Here is a 24,637-nt window from a genome sequence, read left to right as displayed (position 1 = left end):
CGACAACGGTGCTGCATCTTAAATATTATCAGCCTTCCTCCAAATATACGAGAAAACATGTTATTCTTAGTTAGGAATGATTTTTCTCTCAAATTTAATTTTATTGATTAAAGTATTAAAAGGATTAAAAATAAACGCAAATCACATTCATTTCATAGTCACACTTTATAAGTATTTCATAACACTGAACGCTATACCATTGAGAAGTATTAAGATGGATATATCCAGTTGGGATCTGAATCCTGCATTTGGTGATGGTTTGTTGTTGCAGCCATTGGAATAACATAAAAAGCAATGCTTATCTTTGGTCAAGCAATCACGAAGGCCTTCTTCGGCTAATTCATCGACACAACCTCGCATAGTCATATTGGAGTCACCTGAAAAGAATAAAGAAATTATAAAATTGTTTTCCGACGAGTTTTAAGTATGGTTAAATCGTTTTTTTATTATGTCTATAAAAACAGGTAAGAACGGCGTTAAGTTCGGACCGGCCGAACTTGTTATACCCTTTTATTGTGTTTGCGATCGATTCTATTGATATCGATCGTCATTGTGATTTATCATGTTTCTGTTGATGTTAGTTATCGCAGTTATCGTTATAGTTATCGCAGTTTCCTCCATTCTCTCTCTTTGACAATTTCTGATTAGGGCATTTGATAACATTGTGCAACATTATTAAGGTGATCTTGTGCAAACAATTCGAACTGAGGATTTTTTGAAAGTACAGACCCAAACGACAAGAAACCCTAGTTGGGTTTTGTTGTGTCAGATCCAGCTCGGATTTTATGGCCCAACCTAGACATGGTTAAATATTGAGTTTTTAAAGAAATTCGGGGCTTTATCTCTGAAACCAATGCGAATCTTCTTCTGACCTCTGAAGCAAATTTTTAGATAAGGATAAGAATAAAATATTTGGAGAAATAATGAACTCGAAAAACTAAATTTATTGCCTCAAATTTCAAAATATATGCAAAAATGCCACAATTTTTATACATTTCGTACCGTATCTCCAAAACCATAACTTTTTCTGAATATTTTCTTTTGGAAAAATATTCCCTGGAATGTAATACACAACTCTTCAGAACATGTCATTGTTGTAAAATGCCTCTATCCCGTTGTTTTCAGTAAATTTTTCAACGACGATTTAATAAAAATGTCAATAATGTAGTGAAATCCGAAATGCGAGAATAAACTGTTGGTGTGAACGGTGTTTGAAATACGTGTTGTAAAAGATATGATGCAAAATACCGCTGAAACAACATGAAGTAAGCATTTTAGAGTTTCAAAATGTTCTAAAGAATTGTTGAGAACTTTATTTGGAAGACTTTCACAAAAGGTTACTTGGTTCAATTCCCAATAGTTTAGCCGATACTGACCAGAATTTCAGCAATTATGTAAAATTTTCTATCAGCCCAATTATGAACGGCATCTCACCGTGAGTTTTCTCTTTCACGCCTCCTCCCCTATTATAAACATCATATCGCCGTGAGTGCTGTTATGTTCTCACTCTTCCCTTATTATAAACAACAAGAGGGTAAGCAAAGCTCACGTTCGTGAAAAAATTAGCTATTACAAATGTAAAAAAAGTGAGAAAAAGAGGCAAATTTGTGCTGAAATTTCTCACTACCGAAATCAAAGTGAGTTGAACAAAAAAATTTAAGTGTGGTCATTTATTTTAAAAAATACGAATATTTTGTATCTGTAATGATAATTAATTGTATTTTAGGTTGAAAGCAACAAAAAATAATTAGAAATTTTTTATGTTTTGAGGTTATTGTTGACCTTTGGACGCTTTTTTCTTTGGTTTTAATTTTGGCTTGAGGTCAACTTAAGAATTAAAATTTTTTTGTTTTTATTCTTATAAAAAGAAAGAAATATCATTGTTATTATAAATTTCTACCATATTGTTTATAGTTGCATAAAACAAATGTTCTTGTTTTTGAAAGCCAATCCCTGAGGATGACCATCAAAGATGGTTGAAATATTGGAAATGGAATAGATTCTACCTTATTGTGATAAGAGTTTCTTTATATTTTTAATCGCAATATGTTTTCGACAAAAACAAATATTAGGACATTTACCGCTAACATTTTTTCAGAGTTCTTTACGAATTCGGTCTGAATCTCTGAATTCTTTCAGAATTTGGTACAAAATTGGGTCTAACTTCAGTTCCAAGAATGGGATGTAACTATCCACTGAAGTTAAATGACTAGGTTTGGCATCGCACCTTTAAAAGACGAAGAGTGCTATGCATGGTGCTATCAACATTTGCCCTATAAGAATTTAGACGACTGCAATATCCCGAGTATAGTTGAGCAAAAACTACTCTGGTTTGTGGTGGACTTTATTCACACTATATTTGTTTACATTAGAAACTGCGACTATGTGAAAGCTATACAAACCTACTTGAAATGCTTGTTGAGCAAGGGGTTCTCTCCTGTATCGTTGGGCTTTCCTCTCTAGAAAGTGAAGATCATTCTTGATGGACCTAGTGTGTCGGGCCAACCTACTAGATGGTGATTGGGATGGCTCTCACGGTAACGCCCAAGCAAGTACTGTAACTAAAGCGTTCCCCGTTTTCAGGTATGGACAGATCAAAAAGGTGCATACTGTATAAAGCGGTTCACAAATATACAAGGACCCAATCTGGAGCAACCCATGTCTGCGATTGTTGTTCCTAGAGAGAGTAATGTACACGATTTGGAACTTTTGGGGTCGCAGTCTTGGAAAAAATGGGTGCTGGTGCTGAAAAGATGACATGTCCAATCACTTGCCCTCAAGCTTGAATAGAATCAAATATTTTGATGGAATATAAGTCCAGACCGTTGCCCCAAAAATATCCAAACCATTTTGAGATCTTAATCACGTCATCGTCGATAACCCAGTGGAATGGTATCTACACCAAGCAATTTCCTGGAATAGTATTTTAAGTACCGGTTGTTATATGCCATGAACAAAAAAAAATTGGAATTACAATTGAAATTTATTGAAATTGTATTTAATACCCCGTTTATATATAACCGGATTTAACAAACCGACTGGGTTTTAAATGTCAATTCCATTGCCTATATTTCAAACAAATCCTTATAAAGAAGGTTAACCCTGCAAAAAGCTCTAATATAAACAGCATATTAAATTCATTAAATTGGTTTAAGTGTTGAAGAAAGCATTAGGAATTATACTTAGCATTCATAGAATTGGTTCTTATACTGGAGAAAATATCGGATGTTTCACGAATTGTATTTACAATTCTTGGAATTGGCTAAATGCTGAACCTCATTTGAACTAATCATTGATCTCCTGTGATGTCCTAACATCGCTGGTACAGCTTCCACTCCATTTCCTTGGTATTCCTCAGAACTTGCCATTTCTGTTATCACCCAAAATGCAACATTAAACATTTACTTATTGTAGCCATTTAATGACGTTTTTAAACGACATTTGTTCACTTTTTTACGATTTTCCAATAAATTTCACGAATTCTTCAGTGTAAATAAACAATTTTCACATATCTGTCAAAACAAAAGAACAGCTGTTACAGATGTTGCCGTGTTGTTTCAATGTTGTATTTTCTTTTACCAATATTCATGTTCTTTTACAGTGGATTTTTAATAACCGACATTTTTCTTGCTAGAAATGTTTATTAATTTGAAAATTTATTTACTTTTTATGCAAAAAATAAGAATTTAATAATCCCAAAGTTATTTGTGCAAAAAATGACGGTATGGTAACACAAATTATTATTTCAAGGGTTCACAAGTCGCGCCATTATTTTCCATTTTCCGACTTGTCAACCCTTGTTCACATTTTGTGCTCCTCCCTGCCCAATCGTAATAGCTCGAGCAGGTGAAAGTGAACTGCAACTCACTTGTGAGTAGCTCCCTACGTGAAGATTCATAATCGCTATGTATATTTTATAGATTTTGATGCCCTAGATGGAGTTTTTCTTATGTGGTTTTTTTAAAGATAAGTTCTACTAGTTTATGGCTACAATATTGCTAAAGACAGCAAGGCCAAATTCCTATTCGTTTCTGAAATAAAGGCCTGATAAATGCAAAAAAGTGTAGATTTAGCCCGGTTTAGATGAGACCATAAAATCCGAACTGGATCTGACAGGACAAAACCCTACTAGCGTTTTTGTAGTCTAAATATGTACTTTCAAAAAATGCATACTAGAAGTTGTTTGCATTTTCAGTGTTGCATAGTGTAATTGAAAAGCCATTATTCTTGGTATTTGTCTTTTTGCAGTCAAAGGAGAAGGTGAAAAACTGCTGTATCAGCAATGATATTTGTTATTGTAATCTGTACTAATGACTTTGCTTTTTTAGAAATAAACGCATGCTACTGTATAAAGATTTTATGCAGTACATTTAAACAAAATTGTTTTGCGTTAACCGCAAGCCTCCTGCTTTGACGTTAAACTTAATCTATAACATTGTTGTTCTTTCCAAAACATGAAACAATACTTCAAGTTTCCGAATCGAGTTTCCTATGTCAAAAAAAAAAAAATATTATATCTCCTTGAACCTATCTCTAATGACCCATATGTGGAATGTATGGGGGTAGCAGTCAGGTGTGGAACTGCCGTGATGAGTAGCTGAACGTATACGTCCCGCCGATAAATAGCTGTATCTCAGGTTACGAGCCTAACATTAGCCAGCTTTTGGAAGGTCATAACCGTCTGGTCTTGGTCCTCGGAATCGACCAGAGGGGTACAGCGCTGACTGAACAGATTGACAGCTCTACGTTTTGCTCGGTCAATGACGACGCCCCAACCAGTATTAGAGGATAGTGTCACAGTTCGCCAGACATAACCGAGTTCCAGTGAGTTTACCAATCCCCGCTTCAGAGAACTGCTCAATCCTTCTGATGTTCGGATAGCGGAAAGAACGTTCCGAGACATTATCACTGCCGCAGCCGTTCGCCATATACCTGCTGATCGAATACTCGAAGTAAGATCAAACTGACACTGGAAGTTAACAAGTAGTAAAATCGTCTGAAGATGTGCAACATTGGAGCCAAGTGAATAAGTGAATTATGGGCAACGGTTAAGCCACTCTCGAACCCTGGAAGGAGGGAAGATATGAACTCAGTCATGTTTGGCGACGTTACGTTGACTGACTCAAAGAGTTGCGCAAGTTATTTCCATCGACGGTTTGTTGAGCACCTCGGGAGTAACAGGGCGAAGAGAAGATTACTACGTCGCATCAGATCTCTTCCTGCCGAGGATGAACCACCACAATTTACAACGGATGATGTTGCAAATGCCATCAGGAACGCCAAATCATCCAAAGCGTTGGGCTCTGATGGAATCTCCATTGTAATGCTGAAACAGCTGGATGAGCCGGGAGTGGAGTATCTCACTAAAGTTTTCAACCTGTCGCTAGCCACCTTCATTTTTCTCGAAATCTGGAAAATGGGCAGGGTGGTCCCGCTATTGAATACAGGGAAGGATGCCGGCAAAAGTGAATCGTAAGGCCGATTTCGCATTTGTCGCCTGTAGCAAAGGCCCTTGACCCCAGCGTCAGAAATAGCTATCTAGTTGCCGATCATCAAGCATGGATCCCGTAAGCAGCACAGCACGACAAGAGCGCTGCACGCGATCTCCGCACATATTTGTCGAGGACTCAACCGCCCCTTACAGACGGTATCGAGATTGTAATGTAACCGCATACGTACGATCCTGGCGTCAGGTACCTACCCTGATGACATCTGTGAGAGACTTAACTCCAATTTAAAGACCTTTTCCATGCGAGAAATATGCAGATATCCGCCACTAAATCTACGGTCACTCTGTTCATTACATGGGCTGCGCAGTTTGGAATAGAGTTGAATGTCGTTGTCGACGGTAGCAGAATTCCGACCATGCCGCAGCTATCTGCGAAAAACTGAAAAGTAAGAACAAGGTTCTAAAGTCCCTAACCGCCAGCACTTGGGGTGCAGATAAGGAAACCTTGTTGGCTACATATAACGCGATAGGTCGGTCTGTGGTGAGTTATGCGGCTCCAGTTAGGCCCCGGGATTATGTGATACGCTATGGGGAAAGATTTAAACTTGTCAGAATGCTGCCCTGAGAACAGCAACAGGTTGCCTCCTCGTGTCTTCAGTGGACCATCTACATGAGGAGGCAAAGATTCTTCCAGTATAGCAACACAATGAAATGCGTTCGTTTCAGTACTTGTTCGGGTGTTGCCCAATCACCATCTGGCGGGTAGGCCCGACACACCCAGACACATCAAGAAGAATATCCACTCTCTAGAGGAAGAGGTCCAACGATTCAGAACAGGACCTCTTGATCAACAGGCACATCAAGCAGATTTAAATAGCATTCACACGGACGCAATTGCTAAGGCCATAAGCAAATATAATGTGAATCAAGTCCTTGGGGTACATCCCTCATCTATCACAGCTGAGGAACGTCATCTGCCACGACAAACCAGAGTAGTTTTGGCTTAATTACACTCGGGATATTGCAGTCGGCTAAATTATTATTCGCGCCGTGTAAGACATCTGCCCAGTATGCGGCATGGGCGCGCACCATACACTGCACCTTTTCAACTGCCCCGCCAAACCTATTCATCTAACTCTAGTGGATCTGTGGTTACATCCCATCTAAGCATCCACTTTCCTGGAACTGGAGATAGACCCAGAGTCAAATACAAGCCATTTTGAATGAATATTGAGGCCACAACCTTCAAAATACAAACAAGTAAAAAAGCGTTAAGTTCGGCCTGGCCGAACTTTTCGTACCCTCCACCATAGAATATTCTGAACTAAAATGGAATAATTAGTTTTCATTCCTGTCCCCAACTTTAAGTAGGTACGTTAAAATGTCAGATAATGTACATAAAATGTTTCATTCGGTAGGCCCTTTTTTATGGTGCCTATATCTAACTGTTGACAAATTTTGGTGGACTAGAAATTGGGAGGTACCGTTATATAGGGGTTATAATAAAACATGGACCTATGTCGACAGTTTTCGATGGGAGTCTTTAATGTCAAATAACTCCTAATTCGGTTACAAATTGTAGCTAGAATCCTCAAAATACCGAAAATCGGTACATAACGTGGGAACTTCAAATGCCATTAACAGCTAGTTCGGAGGTATGTGGGCTATACGAAAATATGAACTTAAATGAACAATTTTTGTTGGCTTTTAAATTTCAAATTACAGAAAGTTCGCCCAAAAAATAAAGCTAAGGTACGGAAAATCGGGAGGTTTGTTTTGGGGCTATACCAAAAGATGGACCTACGTTCGGTTAAACATTTTAAGTAAAATCCTCAAAGTTCCGAAAATCGGGAAGTATCGTTATATTGGGGCTATGTTGAAAATTGTTGATGCAGATGTGTGGTGAACACTACAACCTTCAAATGTCAAATTACAGTTAGTTCGGTTAAAAATTGTAGCTAAAATTGCCAATTACTGAAAATTGGGAGGTACCGTTATATGAGAGCTATATCCGAACATGGACCTATGTTGACAATTTTTTATGGAGAGGTGTTGTGACCACTAAGAACTTCAAATGTCGGTTTAATATTGTAGTTAAAATCATCAAATTGCTGGAAATCGGGAGGTACTTTTATATGGGAGCTTTATCAATACATCGACGTTTCTTGACAATTTTTGGTGCAGAGGTGTGGTGACCACTAAGAATTTCAAATGTCAAATGTTCAAATTACATTCTCAAAATACCGAAAATCCGTTATATGGGGATACCGAAATCCGTTGTACCGAGGTACCGTTATATGGGGCTATACCAAAACATGGACCTACGTTCATAATTATTTAGAATATAAGTTTTTTGGTCACTAAGAACCCTAAATATCAAGTTATAGCTAATTCGGTCTAGAAATGTGAATTTAAATGTCAAAATACCTGAAATCGGGCGCTAACGTTATATGGGGGCTATATATAAGTTTATTGACATTTAAGAACCCTAAATGTCAAATTATAGCTACATCGGTCTGAAAACGTAGATAAAAAAGGACAAAATACCGTAAATCGGGGGTACCGTTATATGGGGGCTATACCAAAACGTGGACCGATATAGCCTATCATCGAACTTGACCTGCCTGTAAACAAAAGACGCATTTTTCCCAAAATGTCAGACAATTTTGGTGGAGAGGTGTGGTGACCACTAAGAACTTCAAATGTCAAATGTTCAAATTACAGCTAATTCGGTTAAATTTGTAGGTAAAACTCTCAAAATACCGAAAATCAGGTGGTACCGTTATATGGGGCTATACCAAAACATGTACCTATGTTCATAATGTTATCGAATATAAGTTTTTTGGTCACTAAGAACCCTAAATATCCAATTATAGCTAATTCGGTATAGAAATGCGACTTAAATCGTCAAAATACCTGAAATCGGGCGGTAACGTTATATGGGGGCTATTCCAAAACATTGATCTATGTCCACTAGTTTTGTTATATAAGTTTATTGACACTTAATAACCCTAAATGTCACATTATAGAAAAATCGGTCTGAAAATGTAGCTAAAAACGTCAAAATACCGTAAATCGGTGGGTACCGTTATATGAGGGCTATACCAAAACGTGGACCTATGCCCACAAGTTTTGTTATATAAGTTTAGTGACGCTTAAGAGCCCTAAATGTCAAATTATAGCTACATCGGTCTGAAAATGTAGCTAAAAGCGTCAAAATACCGTAAATCGGGGGTACCGTTATATGGGGGTTATACCAAAACGTGGACCTATGTCCACAACTTTTGTTATATAAGTTTATTGACACTTATGAACCCTAAATGTCAAATTATAGCTAAATCGGTCTGAAAATGTAGCTAAAAACGGCAAAATACCGTAAATCGGGGGGTACCGTTATATGGGGGCTATACCTCAACGTGGACCTAGGTCCACAAGTTTTGTTATATAAGTTTATTGCCACTTAAGAACCCTAAATGTCAAATTATAGCTAAATCGGTCTAAAAATGTAGCTAAAAACGTCAAAATACCGTAAATCGGGGGGTACCGTTATATGGGGGCTATACCAAAACGTGGACCGATATAGCCCATCATCGAACTTGACCTGCCTGCAAACAAAAGACGCATTTTCCCAAAATTTCAGCGTCCTATCTCCATTTTTGTGGATGCTAGAGTGATTACCACAGACGGACGGACGGACGGACGGACGGACGTGCACAGATCGACTCAGAATTTTACCCTGATCAAGAATATATATACTTTATAGGGTCGCAAATGAGTATTTCAATGCGTTACAAACGGAAAAACAAACTTAATATACCCTCCATACTATGGTGGAGGGTATAAAAATCGGGAGGTACCCTTCTATGGGGGCTATATCTAACCATGGACCTATACTAATAATTCTCTTCAGGAATGTTTTATACCCCCATCGAAGACCAAATACCACATTTCATACATTTCGGTTTGATAATGATGATGAAATCTTCAAAATACCGAAAATAGGAAGAGGCCGTTTTATGGGGGCTATAAAAAGACGTGGACATTTACCGACAAATTTCGAGTAGAAAGATTTTTACCACCCAACGAAAAAAATTTCAGCCATGTCGTTAAGATATTAAGGCCACAATCTTCAAAATACCGAAAATCGGGATGTACGCTTCTATGCGGGCTATATGAAAACGTAGACCTATACCGATAATTCTCTTCTGGAATGCTTTATACACCCATCCAATACTAAATACCCAATGTCATCCGTTCAGGTTGATTATGACGCTGAAACCTTCAATATACCGAAAATCGTGAGGTACCCTTCTATGCGGGCTATTTGAAGTCGTGGACATATACCGGCTAATTTCAGGTGAAAAGTTTTTTCCCCCAAAGAAGACTTAATCAAATTTCTCCATTCCGTTTGATTTTGAGGTTACAACCTTCAAGATAACGAAAATTGGGAGGGACCGTTCTATGGGGGCTATATGAAAACGTGGACCTATACTGATAATTCAGCTCTGGGATATTTTATACCCTCATTAAAGACTAAATACCAAATTTCATCCATTTCGCTTTGATAATGACGCTGAAATCTTTAAAATACCGGAAATCGGAAGGTACCCTTCTATAGGGGTAATTTGTAGACGTGGACCTATACCGCCAAATTTCAAATATAAAGTTTTTAACAATTAAGACTAAATGCCAAATTTCAGCCATTTCGGTTGGATATTGAGACCATAACCATTAAAATACCGAAAATCGGGAGGTACCCTTCTATGAGGGCTATATGAAAACTTGGACCTATACTGATAATTTTCCTCTGGGATATTTTATATCCCCATAGAAAAATAAATAACAAATGTGACACATTTCGTTTTGGTAATGACGCTGAAATCTTCAAAACACAGAAAATCGGGAGGGACCGTTCTACGAGGGTTATATGAAGACGTGGACCTTAACCGACAAATTTCTGGTGAAAAGTTGTATACCCAAAACGAAGGCTAAATACCAAATTACGGCAATTTTAGTGCGATATTGAGGCCACAATCTTCATAATAATACCGAAGAAGTCCGTTCTATGGGGACTATTTCAAAACATGGACCGATATAGTACATTTTCAATATCAAACATCCCAGGAGTAATTGAAACTTCTACACCAAAATATAAAGCTCTATCTTAAATCTCTTATCTATCTCTGTCTTGTATCTCGATTTCAACAGACATACGGACTGACGAACGGATATGGTTATATGGATTTTAATAACCATTTTTGAGTCGGTATTATAAATAATACATCTATACATACCTTTAAAAATTGTATAACATCCATTGTTTTTATCCGCAGTTTTACAGTTCATCTGAGTGGTTGGTTTACTAGTACAGTTAACATCTTCCAGGCTATTACAACTATAGCAAGTCTTTGTGTGATTAATTTTATTCAATATATCTGTGGCCACAAGGGTAGATTGGGTTGCTTCGGTTTCTTCATTGTCAACAGCTGGTGCGTCATTTTGCATTCCTTCTTCGGGATCTGTTTCAGGTTTTGCTTCTGCATCAGATGCTGGAGTTTCTTCTGGCACAGGCTCTGCTTCAGGTTTCTCTTCAGGTTCTGGTTCAGGGGCTTCTTCGGGTGCTGGATCAGCTTCTGGTTCGGATACAGGGTTAGCTTCCGGCTCAGGTTCGGGTTCGGGTGCGGGTTCAACTTCTGGTTCGGGTTCAGGCTCAGCTTCCGGCTCGGGTTCAGGCTCAGCTTCCGGCTCGGGATCTGGTTCTGGTGCAAGTTCAGCTTCGGCTTCCTCAGCTGGCTCTTCTTCATTTGCTGGTTCAGCTTCCGCCTCTTCTTCTGGCGCAGCCTCTTCACCATCAGCTTCTGTCTCACCCTCTTCCTCTTGATTTTGTTTCATCGGTCCAGGTTTTTGATCAAAAACCTCAACATCGTTTGGTGTTCTATGCGGTGTATTCTTGTTCGTTTCCTTTCCAGTATGTTTTTCAGTATCATTGTGGGATTCCGTATTAGATTCCCAATTGATTCCGCTACTTCCTTCTGTTGGCAGTTTATTTTCAGAAGTGGCATAACTTGATGGCGAAGAATACAATGGCTGTTGCGTAGTCATTTGTAAAACAATTGGTAGAGGTGTTGTTGACAACATCGAGTTTTCAGCAGGTGGATGCGGAGTTACCTCTAAAAAAGAAAAAAAGTAAAAAAAATAGTTTTTAGCAGGAATATATCATTAACTTCTATCACGAAGAAGATCTGCAGAACATTTTATATTACAACTTTAGTGGCACAACAATAATGCGGTAGGTGTTTGGTGCCGATTGGTTGAAACACTGATAAGTTACACTGATACATTAATGGTCATATTCTGAGGTCTTCTTTAGATAACAGAAGATTTCTTGAGGTCTGCTATAGACAATATAAGGTTTCTTGAGGTCTTCTATAGGCATAGACATCATAGGTAAGCTGTAGACAGCAGAAAACTCCTTCAGGTCTTCTTTAAATAATAGAAGATATTTTGAGGTCTTATATATACAATAGAAGGCCTCTTGAGGTCTTCCAGAGGTAACAGAAGATGTCTTGAGGTCTTCTATAGACAACGGAAGATACGAGAAGCCACCTTGAGGTCTTCCATAGGCAACATAAGACTTCTTGAGGTCTTTTGCAGATAAAAGAAGATTTAGACCTGCACAACTTTCATTAGTCGTAGAAAGCTAATTCGGAGACCCGCTACTTCACACTGTGCTCATTTTGCAAATAGACAAGACAAGGTGAGGATGTGGGAAGAAGATACAGAGTTAGAGGACGAGTATAAACCAGAGAAAGTTAACCCTTTCGGTGATTCTATGCCATATGGCATAGTCTCTTTTTGAAGCCCGTTTTAAGGCAAAATACATATAGGTAATTTTTTTTAAACAATTTTGTATTTTTCTTTAAAGCCTTTTCTAAAAATAAATGGAAAAAAGATATTGATTGCTGGACCCTACAAGGTGTTATGCTTCAGAGAGCGAACGTCCCTCGCGAGATTAACAATTTGCATGAAAAGGCCATGTTATACTTTTATATATTTTGTTAAAGAAAATTGTTTATTTGTTAACTTTTTGGGGTCAATTTAGTAGCTGAACATTCCCTTAGTAATTTAAAAAAAAAAATTAGCCCGAAATATAGTTCAGTAGAGCTTCCAGATTTTTTTTATTTCAGACTATGCCATATGGCATAGATATTTCCTAACGGAAATTTTTATTTTGGTGTATAAGTTCATATCGACTAGACGTATTGACAATGCCTAATAAACTAAATACCGAAGAAATTGAAAATATTTTAATTAGTTTTGATAACTCAGATATATCTGATTTTGACGATGAGGAAGAAGAAGAAAATGTTTTGGAGTCATTATTGCAAACCTTAAACGATACAAATAACAATGCCTTTTTGATCGAGGAGTTAACTAATCCGGATGAGAATACCGATCAATTTGAGAAAAATTTAGATGTAGGAGAAGATTTGATGGATTTGGAAGATGCCTCGAATATAGCATTCCAAAAAATTCTTTCATATAAATGGACAAAGAAAGAATGGGATACTCCAAACTCAGAATTTTCAGAAAGTTATCCAAAACAAGATGTAAAAACTCCTGTTTCATATTTTCTGAAGTACTTTTCATATGATTTTATTGACAGTATTGTTCAGGCAACAAATCAAGCCTCAATTATGAAGAGTGGAACTGCTGCTAATGTTCAAAAAGAAGAGATTTTGACATTAATGGGATTAGAAATCATTATTGGAACATTCGGATATCCTCGATTAGATATGTACTGGGCTGGTGGTACTGAAATACCAGCCTTTCGTAAATACATGACAAAAAAGCGGTTTCATAAAATACGTACTTGCCTAAAGTTTTGCGTAGAGGAAAACTCAACCGACAAACTTTCTAAAGTTCGTCCACTTATAAATACATTCTTGAAAAGATCTTATGATATTCCAAAAGATGAAAACTGTTGTTGTGATGAAATGATGATTCCATGCAAATCTAAAACTGGATTGAAGCAGTATATGCTTAAGAAGCCTATTAAATGGGGAATAAAAATATTTTGCCTATGTAGCTCAAACGGAATTGTTTATGATCTGGAAATTTACCAGGGAAAAAACACAATTGTTGGAGAATCCAATTTAGGTTTTTGTTCGGATATTGTTATTCATCTATGTAAAAATATTCCGGAAAATAAAAACCACAAGATATTTTTTGATAACTATTTCACCACTATAAACTTATAAATATATTTGCGAGAAAAGGGAATATGGGCAACAGGCACCATACGAGGAAACAGGACTGGAAAAGCTCCTCTAAAACCAGAAAAGGATTTAAAAAAGTTGGGAAGAGGTACCTATGACTATTGCATTGAAAGGAACCAAAACATTATAGTTTTGAAATGGCTAGATGGAGGCTGTGTTCAATTGGCTTCGACCATTTATGGCGATAAAGACACAAAAGAGGTCACCAGATTTTGTTCTGTGCAAAAGAAGAAGATCGTTGTATCACAGCCTAACGTTATAGCTGTATATAATAAATATATGGGAGGAGTCGACAAGATGGATTTTTTGCTATCTTTGTATCGAATTTCTATTCGAACAAGAAAGTGGACACTTAAGTCTTCGACCATTTTCTGGATTTAGCAGTATGCAACTCTTGGTTAGAATATCGCAATGATTGCGAAAGTAATAACATAGGAAAAAAAGATCAAATGGATTTATTAGCATTCCGGAATGATGTAGCTGATGGATTGCTGGAATTGGCGACAGTTCAAAGTGTCTCACGAAAACGAGGCAGGCCCAAACAATCGGAGGACTTAGACCTTTCTAACACTCCATCAACTTCGAAGGCAGGACTTTTTTATGAAAAGGCGCCTTCAGGCTCGACTCGTTTCGATGGTATTCAGCATTGGCCTGAATATACACCTGCAAAACGAATATGTAAAGTACCAGGATGCAAAGGATATTCCAGATACTTGTGTGCTAAATGCAAGGTTCATCTCTGCATTCCAAATGGGACCAGAAATTGCTTTAGGTTATACCATGAAAAGTGAGGTAAGTTATCGATTAATTTTTATATTTGAATTTGTCTTATATTATTTCATTTTTTTCAGAGAACTATACAGACGCAGAATACTCTTGAACCGGATATTGACAATGAACTATAAATATGCAGAATACCCTTGAACCGGAAATTGACAATGAATTCCTATTTTTTAACGTTTTAGTTACAATGAACTCTTATTTTTATAGTTTTTGCGTTTGCTTATGTTTAAGTTAAAAAACAAATAATTTTAATCCAATAAAAACAATAACATTAAAAATGAATTAAAATCTTTTATATATTATTTTTGTTTCCTTTAGATGCATTCTATGCCATATGGCATAGTGTCCAAAAACCACTTTTGCAGGTAAAATGTTAAAAAATTAGTTTTTATTATTCATAAAGAGGGCTTAAGTATATAAAAAAATCAAAAATAGATTTTTAAAATCAAAAACAAAAAAGAAGCACCGAAAGGGTTAACCGAACTATTTAGAAGAGAGAGAGAGAGAGAGAGAGAGAAGAGATTGAACATTTGCTCTAAGTTACTCCCGTCGATTCCCAGGCCAGTCAACATCAAATTTTCAACGATGGCAAAATACCCATCAGTGTAATGATGTCGACATTTCCTGAGTATTTCAGCCATGTACAACTTTTCTGCAAGCGGTGTCTTAAGACACGCCGTCCGGACTCGGCAATAAACAGTAGCATTGAGCTAATATGAATCGGGTTGCACTCATTGATATGAAAGAAGTCCTCCTTGTCCCTTCTGTAGTGGTATTCTCTAACGCATTTTTTGGTTATCGACAAAAATCATTAAAATTAAAATGCGTATAATTTCCGTAATTAACGACATTATTCGGTAAGTTACCAACCAATAAAAAATAGTCGCAAAGTTCTACCGATAGCAACAGTGATGTCAACATTTATTTGAATTTTTCATTTCCAATTTTGCGTTTTAATTTGACCGATTTTTGTCTGTAACCAAAAAATGCCCTAGAGAATCCCACTACTGGTATGTTTGTGGAACAATTATACTCATATGATAGGACCTATCCATAGACATTTGAGGTTCTTGGAGTATTTAATCAAGGCTTTTATGGAAAAAAGAAGGAGGCAAATTTAATCATGTAAACCCCAAACTGTCTGTGCCTTTTGCCCATAAGACTGGGACAACGATAAAAAAGATGTTCAGTTTCCTCGTCTTGGTATGCTTGTTGATCTAGAGGTTCTCTCTCATAACGATGGACCTCATCTTCCAAATCATGAAGATTCTCCTTGATCTACCTGAATGAGCGGGGCCTATCCACCATATTGTGATTGGGATGGCTCTCACGGTAACACCGGAGCAAGTACTGCACCAAAAGTGTTGCTGTAGTGGGAGAATCTTTGCCTCCTCATATAGATGGTCAGGGCGGCATTCTGACAGGTTTAAATATTTTTTAACGCGTTGCATTAATATTCGCGGACCATACTGGCGGCACATAGCGTACCACAGACCGACCATGGTGCTGCAGGTTAGGGACTTGAGGATCTTGCTCCTACATATGAGGTTGTCGCAGATAGCTGTGGCATGATCTAACCGCTTGATTATGCTGTCGAATGTGACCCCTAGAATTTTGGGGTAGTTTGTGCTCGGAATTCTGCTACCATCGACCATGACATTCAACTCTGTTCTCACCTCTGTTGTCCATGCGGTGAACAGAGTGGTCGTAGATTTAGTGGGGGATATTTGCATATTACTGGCGTGGAAAAAGGTTGTAGAATCAGTCAAATAGAAGTTAAGGCTTTAACAAATGACATCTGGGAAGGTACGTGACGCCAGGATCGTACAATCATCCGTCTGGAGGGGGCGAAATACAGAAGAAGTAGTGATTAAAAATTCCGGAGATATCACCCTATATTTATTGTTTCTAAATTCAACGTGCGACTGGGGTCCACACACATAATTGATTATCCAATGTTTCAAGCCGGAGGATAATCTGCTCAATGGCCTCAAACAGCGTGGAGTGCTTGACAGTATCAAAAGCTTTCGGTAAGTAAAGAAGCGCCACCATCACTACCATCACAGCTCTTTCACACGGCTTACTCTGCTTGACCCTCGACTTATACATATATGTATATAGAGATAGCGTGCAGCGCTGTTGTCGTGTTGTGCTGCTTGCGGAACCCATGCTGATGGTCGACAACTGGATAGCTATTTCGGGGGTGGACTAAAGCCTCAAGGGTCTTAGCTACGGGTGACAAAAGCGAAATCGTTCTGAATATTTCACCATTGCGATTCATTTTGCCTCGCTTCACTAGCGGGACCACCATTCCCATTTTCCAGACTTCGGGAATGATTCGTTCAGACCCCAACGCTTTGGATAATTTAGCATTCCTAATGTCATTCTCATCATCATCCATTGTAAATTGTAACCACTTGTTCCGTTTATGCTCAATGACCAACCTATTAACTTCCAGTGTCAGCAAGCTGATTTTGTGGTTGGCACGACGAAGCTCATCACGCTCATTTGCTAATACCTTCGCTTCTGCTGGGAAGTTTGGCTCACTTCGGGTATTCGTCCAACAGGTATATGGCGATCGGCTACAGTAGTGATGATGTATCGGAACGTCCTTTCTGCTACCCGAACATCAGTAGGGCTAGGCAGATCTCTGAAGCGGTTATTTGTGAACTCTCTGAAACAAGGCCAATTAGCTGCGGCGTTCTGAGGTGATGAAATCGAATGCTGATGGGGAGATGGTCTGATCCAAGTGAAACGACGGGTTGCCAGGTGACGTCATTTGTCACCAGGTGACACGATGGTTATATCTGGACAACTGTGACACACTCCGCTAATTCTTGTATAGCCGTCCTTATTGACCGTGCAACACGTAGAGCTATCAATCTGCTCAGCCGGCACTATAACCTTTTGGTCGTTTCCGAGGACCGAATCCCTGAACTCGTGATGAACATTAAAGTCCTCCAAGACCAGATGGTTATGACCTTTCAAACGCCGGCTAATGTTGAACATATAACCTGGAGTACAGCTATTTATCAGCTGGATGTATGCGTTCAGCAACTATACTTCGGCATTTCCTTACTTTTGGAAATCTAATCATAGTTCGGCTTATGGAACAAAACGTTTGGTTTGGAATAGTCATCTAAGTAAGTAAGTATATCCCCCTCTGCCAACAGAATCCATACTATTTATATATAAAAAGTGCGTAAAATTACAATAAATTGTGTCTAAAATTGCAACCAAAAATGTGTAAATTTTTAACACATTTTGCATAAAATATTACAATAACAAAGCTGTTGAAAAATACGCATATTTGTGTCGCATCTTGTTTTCTATCATTATCATTGTGAAATTCAACAGAAAAAGTTTAGAGTGTACCTTTGACGTCGATTTATTTAAGAATCCCTCCGGCAATTTTTTTTTTTCTCATATATGAGCAATGTAATTTTGGAATTCGCAAAAATTCCCCACGTGTTAGCACCTTTCATTTAAAGTTAGTTCAGCCGCATCGCGCGTAGCATTATCTCCCCAAAAATGATCGCATTATTTTGCTCCCGTCACATCGTTACAAGTGATATTACTAGGTTACAACAAAATAGTGGGATCATCCCCCTGTCAATCCCCACATTATTAGGAGCACAACAAACAATTTAAATCTTTGAAAGGATGAAACTATGTATTTTAAAGATACGAAGCTTCTTTTTGGTCCGAAAATGTTCGGACCAGGACACATGTTTTCTATTTTCATCCAAAAATATTGGCCACTGCAATCATCTGAGGAAATTATAGCCATTTAATATCGTTCAAGTTTCCAAAGGGCCACATCCAATGACATATGGTTTCGATATAAATATTTTTAATGTATTTAAGTGGATAATAACTAAAGACTCCCTTGAGCCCTTAGTCTAAATGAATACAAGTTGACAAAAGCGCAACAGTTTTGCTTATTTAATATTCTGAGCGTAGAAATAGTTCAGATTATTGAGTTAATAGTCTCAGTAAACAAAATGGTTAAGCATGGATGAAAACAAGTAGGTATTATTACATTAAATGTTTACTATATACCTTTAAAATATAGTGTGGAATACAATTGATTGATACAATAGATCCAAAGTAAACTACACGAATTACACAAATGGAATTATTATTCGTAAATTATTGTACGATTTGTTTAAATTCGTTCTTAAATTTGACAAAATTAAACATCCAAGAAAAAATTATACTGTAATAATAACTATGGGAAATAAATTTAAAATTTATCCGCAAACAGGTCTCAACCAACTATACTTAAGCTAAAATGTATGAACTTTTGTGGAGGTGAATCGGAAGGAGTGTATCAATATAGTCCGTCTTCTAATTTGACGTATGTTTAGATGAACTATTACGGTGTGCAAAGTTTGGACCAAATCGAGGACTCCCTTCTAGAATTATAGTTGGTGGCCGCAGGTTTTTATGTATGGACTTACTCCCGAAAATATTATACTGTCATAATATACTTATATGTGCTGTAAAAATTTCGAAACAATCAACAACAACAATGTTCTTTTAGAAAGGATTTTTCTTGCTGGGAGGTGCCCCTATGAATGGACTACTACGGTCCATCAATCTTAAGTTTGAGGGATATATTACTATGCAGAGTGGACCATTGTCAATCAATCCTTTCGATAATTACCCAGTAAAAAACTCCTTACTAAATAATTACAGAACCCCCTACTAACCCATTATTTTAACAAGGGCATGTCGCACTGAATTACGAGTGGCCACTAGGGTTATGACTTTTTTACAACCTCATATCCCTGTATCGTAGCGTGATGAGTTTTGCCATAAGATTACATAAAATCTTAATTATAAGGTGATTAGGTGAAAAAACCTCACGCACAAAATGATTTTAAAATTTGAATTTATCAAAATTATGGACAATTTTTTGAAGTCACTAAAAACAGATATATAATTGAAAATAAACTTTAGAGCCACATGAAATAATTAAAATGACATAAAATTTATTTCTAACTATTTTTCTTCAATTCTGAGAATCGTAAAAATGTAGTAAACGCTTTTATTCAAAAATATAATTTTTTAACAAAAAACAAAAAATTTAAAATTTTTTCAAAGTGACTTTTTTCGCGACTTTTTTAATATTTGAATGAAATAAACGTTATTATAGTTATTAGTAGGCTTATATTTATTCATTCGTGCAACAAAAAATAATTTTTTGGAAAAAACATTTTTTTTTCATTTCATATATTTTTTCAAAAAAATATTTTTTTAAATCGATTTGTGCGTGAACTTTTTTTATATTTCAATGGAATAAACGATAGCATAGTGATTAATAGGCAAAAGTTCATTCATCCCTGCTACAGGAAATCATTTTTGAGGAAAAATGTCAAAAAGTCGTAACCCTAATGTACATTATCTGACATTTTAACGTACCCACGTAAAGTTGGGGACAGGAATGAAAACTAATTATTCCATTTTAGTTCAGAATATTTTATGGTGGAGGGTATGAAAAGTTCGGCCCGGCCGAACTTAACGCTTTTTTACTTGTTAAATTTGACAAAATTAAACATCCAAGAAAAAAATATACTGTAATAATAACTATCCGAAATAAATTTAAATTTATCCGCAAACAGGTCTCAACCTATAGGTTGATTATATATACTTAAGCTAAAATGTATGAACTCCTGAGGAGGTGAACCGGAAGGAGTGGACCAATACAGTTCTAATTTGACGTAAGTGTAGAAGAACTATTACGATGTACAAAGTTTGGACCAAATCGAGGACACCCTTCAAGAATTACTAGCAATTTTAGTTGGTGGCCGCAGGTTTTATACAGCTTTACGATAATTATTTCATGATGTATGTATGGACTTACTCCCGAAAATATTATACTGTCTTAATATACTTATGTGTGCTGTAAAAATTTCGAAACAATCCTAGACATCTCCTTAAATTGCACATTTGCAAATCTTTTTTTACAAAGGATTTTTCTTGCTGGGAGGTGCCCCTATGAATGGACTACGTCAGTCCTTTAATCTTAAGTTTTAGGGATATATTACTATGTAGAGTGGACCATTGTCAATCACTCCTTTCAATAATTACCGAGCAAAAAAAACCTTACTAAATAATGGGTTTTTATAGTACTTTTTGGTAGTCGTAACTACTTACAAAACCCCCTACTAACCCATTATTTTAACAAGGGCATGTCGCACTGAATTACAAGTTATTGTGTGGCCACTAGAAGTTGAAAATACGCTAAAAATAAATTATATTTTTAGAACAGTTGAGGTGGAATTGTTTTCAATTTCAACACACTTCATATTTATACCCTACGTGTTGTAGGGTGGTAAAAGTTATTATGTCTTTGTGCATTAGTTTGTAACACGCAAAAAGAAACGAGATAGACCCATAGTTCCTTTTTAGGGATATATGTGCGAAAAATAACTTTCTGAGTCGATTTAAACATGCCCGTCTGTCTGTCCATCCGTCTGTACATGTATTTTTGTAAACAAATTACAGGTCGCATTTATTGTCCGATTCGCATGAAAATTGGGAAGTTTTTATACCCTACACCACTATGTGGGGAGGGTATTATAAGTTGGTTTTGGCCCAAAAGTTTGTAACGCATCGAAATAATGGTCGTAGACCCATACATATACGTATATGTCAAAATGAATGTCTTGACGAGCTGAGTCGATCTGGCTATGTGTGTCCGTCCGTCTGTCCATCTAAACCTTATAATCACGCTACAGGTCGCAATTTTAATCCGATCGTCACCAAATTTTAGGCGTTAATGAAGGTCCCGGAGGGGAAGAAGCTTTTTGATTTTGGCAATGGTCGGATAGAATTCAAGGGTCGGAATGGACAAAAACTTATTTGGAGAAAAAGTCAACATTTTATTTCAAAGCGAATATCTCAATGTGGGGTATATCAAAAGCAAAACCTGCTAACGAAAGTAGAATATATCACCTTTGCAATGATGTAGGTTGTCGTAGGTGGTCAAACAACGAAGATATCGCAATAGTCGGTAATAGAACCCAACTTTTCATTTTTGCGATTTTTATAATAATGACGAATATCACAGCTTTGGTTGGGGACCTTCCTAAAGCAAAGTCTGATTATGAAAGTAGAAAATCCCATCTTTACAATGATGTAAAGCAGGTTGGCGTAGGTGGCCAAATAACGGAGATATCGTAATAGTCGGTAATACATCCCATTTTTTTAATTTTTTTGTAACCACGCTACACGTCGCAATTTTGATTGGATTGTCACGAAATGTTGGGTATTAATGGGGGTCCAACAGAGGAAAAAAACCTATTGATTTTGATAATGGTCGGATATTATTCAGGGGTCGGAATGTGAAAAAACTTATTTGGAGAAAAGGCCAACGTTTTATTTCAAAGCGAATATCTCTCTTCGGTAAGAGGTATATCGAAAGCAAATCCTGGCAAGGAAAGTAAAAAATGTCACCTTTACAACGATGTGAAGTCATAGGTGGTCAAAAAACAGAGATATCGCAATTGTCGTTAATGCATCCCTTTTTCCATTTTTTGTGCAAATCACACTACAGGTCGGAATTTTGATCGGATCCTCACGAAATTTTGGGGGTTGATGGAGGTCTCACAGAGAAAGAAGCGTACATCCCACTTTTGCATTTTTTTATTTGAGTGGTACTGACGATGCACTTAAATGCGTTTCAACAAAATTGACCTGTATTAATGAAGACATTCAGAGCAAAGGCGCTAAGTTATCGCAATTTCAATATTTTGAATTTTACCAGTCAAAAGCTTATGCACAGGGGTAATGGTGTAGGGTATTACATAGTCGGCCCCGACCCGACTATGGCCTTGGCTCACTTGTTTTACATCTGATTTCGATGAAATTTGGAATGTGTGACTGAATTCGGTCTAAACATAAATGTGCCAAATTATATCGAAATCGGTTTAGATTTGTATATAGCTCCCGAGTTCACGTATTTGCTGCGCCAAACACCCTATATCTGCCCAATTTTGATGAAATTTGGAATGTGTGATGGAATTTTGGCGTAATTAGTGTACAATATTATATCGAAATCAGTTCAGATTTATATATATTTTACATATTCACAGGGGTGTAGGGTATTTTATAGTCGGCCCCGACCGACTTTGATCCTTTCCTTACTGGTTTACTGCTGGGAATGTCAAATTACAGCTAATTCGGTCAGAAAATTCAACCAAAAAGTTGTTATATGGGACTATACCAATACTTGGGACGATCTTGTTCTTTTGAGTCCTATCTCGATTTGGTTGGATGATAGATAGATTACAACAGACCAACAGACGGACCTGTCTATATCGTCTCAGAATTATACCCTGATCAAGAAGTTCTAGTCATTACAAACGGAAAAACTATCTTAATATGGCACCATGCATGTTCTGGTGGAGGATATAAAAATAATCTTAAGTTTAGACCTGGACTTCATATAGAAAATAAAGTAATTACCATTTGTTTGAAACTCCTCATTATCTGCTTTCACGATTACAATCATCAAACACCAAACCAAACTTTTAATTAAACACAGCAGCTTTTGCATATTGATGTAAATTGTAAATTCCTAAACACTGTCTTTTAACTTTCACAACACAATGCAGAATGTTAACTGCAGATCGGTGCAGATTTGGTTGGACTCAAAATATTAAATTGATTAATTGTTTATTGATATAATATTTAACTCTGATACAAAAATCACTGATAATGAAGAGGTGGTATCCCCTGCTTATCTTCAACAACTCTTTGGCGAAACTAGAATTATTATCACAAGGTTCAGTCTCCAAACAAGACTTTAATATTGACTTAACTTGAGGGCAAATTCAGTTCCACAAAACAATTCAGGCAAATATTTGTCCGTGCACTTGAAGCCTTCTGACTCAACTGATGAAACATTTCAATGTTGCGATGCAACTCGGTGCGGACAACAAAAAGAGAAACAACTTTCATGTCGCCAGTAACACCTTCGAGCATTCCACTGACCCAATGTGGGCACAATTCATAAATCAATACTTTGAAAAAATGTCCCTTTCTATAGAAACAGAAACAACAGTTATTCGTTCCAACAACATGTGTTTGTTGTTCTTAGTGGAGCAAAAAAAATAAATAAATGTACACGTTGTACATAGTTTTATTATACACATACCTGTGTATATACAAAGCTATGTATGTATATTTGAAGCAGCAACGCTGCTTGTTTTCCAACCAAAGCAATTATAAGGCTAAAATAAATTCAATGTTCACATGAATTGTTGTACACGATGACATTATCCAATGGAGATGACCCAGATAACGTTACGGATTGGGTTTTCTCAAGTCAAGGAGATTTCACAGAGAAGTGTACATACTCTTGACAAGAACAAACAAACTGAGCTTCACGGCTTCCTTCAGTCCAAAACTTCACATCGAGACTTAAATAAATCTTTCGCTTCAGTCCATCCCATCACATGTATCCTGTATTGATTTCATTTGAGAATTATTTTGTAGGGATAGTCAATCAAAATTGTTGGTATGTCCTTTGTACCATTCACCAACTTTAATTTTCAATGGCCCAAAAAGTGTGCTGGGTAAACATGCAACAAATTGTTGACCAATCATCGACTTCTAACGGAAAATGAATCCACATTAGAACGCTTTAAATTTTTAATGATGTGAAATTCGATATGATACGACAGATATCATTTTTGTTGTTTTAAAGGCAACAGCAATTGGGTGATAGTTTCACATACCAAATAACATACAGGACAATATACTTTCATTACTAAAGTATTCGTGTCTACTACACGTGTTAATGTCCTTTACAAGCATACAGTATGCACCATAATGAGTTATACACAATTTTCGGAATCAGATTATAAAATTACACCAAAGTCACGATACTTGAAGTCTTCTGACTCATGCAGTTCAAACCTTCAGAAAACTTTAAGACGAGATAACCCGTTTTATGGGGGACAGTATCCATTCAAGAAGGGACAAGGGAAAATATTTTCATATCACACAGTCATGTGTTCTAGAGGTGCGAACATATGTATCGTTAGCCCAGCGCTACTTCCATTCACATCTGCCTCTGAAACCGCCTAAATAATACGTGGTTTTCTCTTCCGCT

The 24,637-nt window shown here is 37.0% G+C and overlaps 1 protein-coding gene across 1 annotated transcript; it reads right to left on the bottom strand.

Annotated features, from left to right (window-relative positions):
- Positions 1 to 66: 66 nt before the first annotated feature.
- LOC141394534 (uncharacterized) lies at positions 67 to 23,647 on the bottom strand. The gene is made up of 3 exons (XM_073969087.1): positions 22,987 to 23,647; positions 10,744 to 11,619; positions 67 to 377 (listed from the first exon to the last, which is right to left on the bottom strand). The coding sequence occupies exons 1-3, from the start codon at positions 23,075 to 23,077 to the stop codon at positions 166 to 168; spliced, it is 1,179 nt and encodes a 392-aa protein (XP_073825188.1). The 5' UTR covers positions 23,078 to 23,647; the 3' UTR covers positions 67 to 165.
- Positions 23,648 to 24,637: the final 990 nt, after the last annotated feature.

This window comes from Musca autumnalis, unplaced genomic scaffold (assembly GCF_047663935.1).
Source record: "Musca autumnalis isolate F117 unplaced genomic scaffold, ASM4766393v1 scaffold_2, whole genome shotgun sequence".
Taxonomy (NCBI): Eukaryota; Metazoa; Arthropoda; class Insecta; order Diptera; family Muscidae; genus Musca; species Musca autumnalis.
Note: the sequence above shows the minus strand (reverse complement) of the source record. Positions and strands in the feature narration are given on the sequence as shown.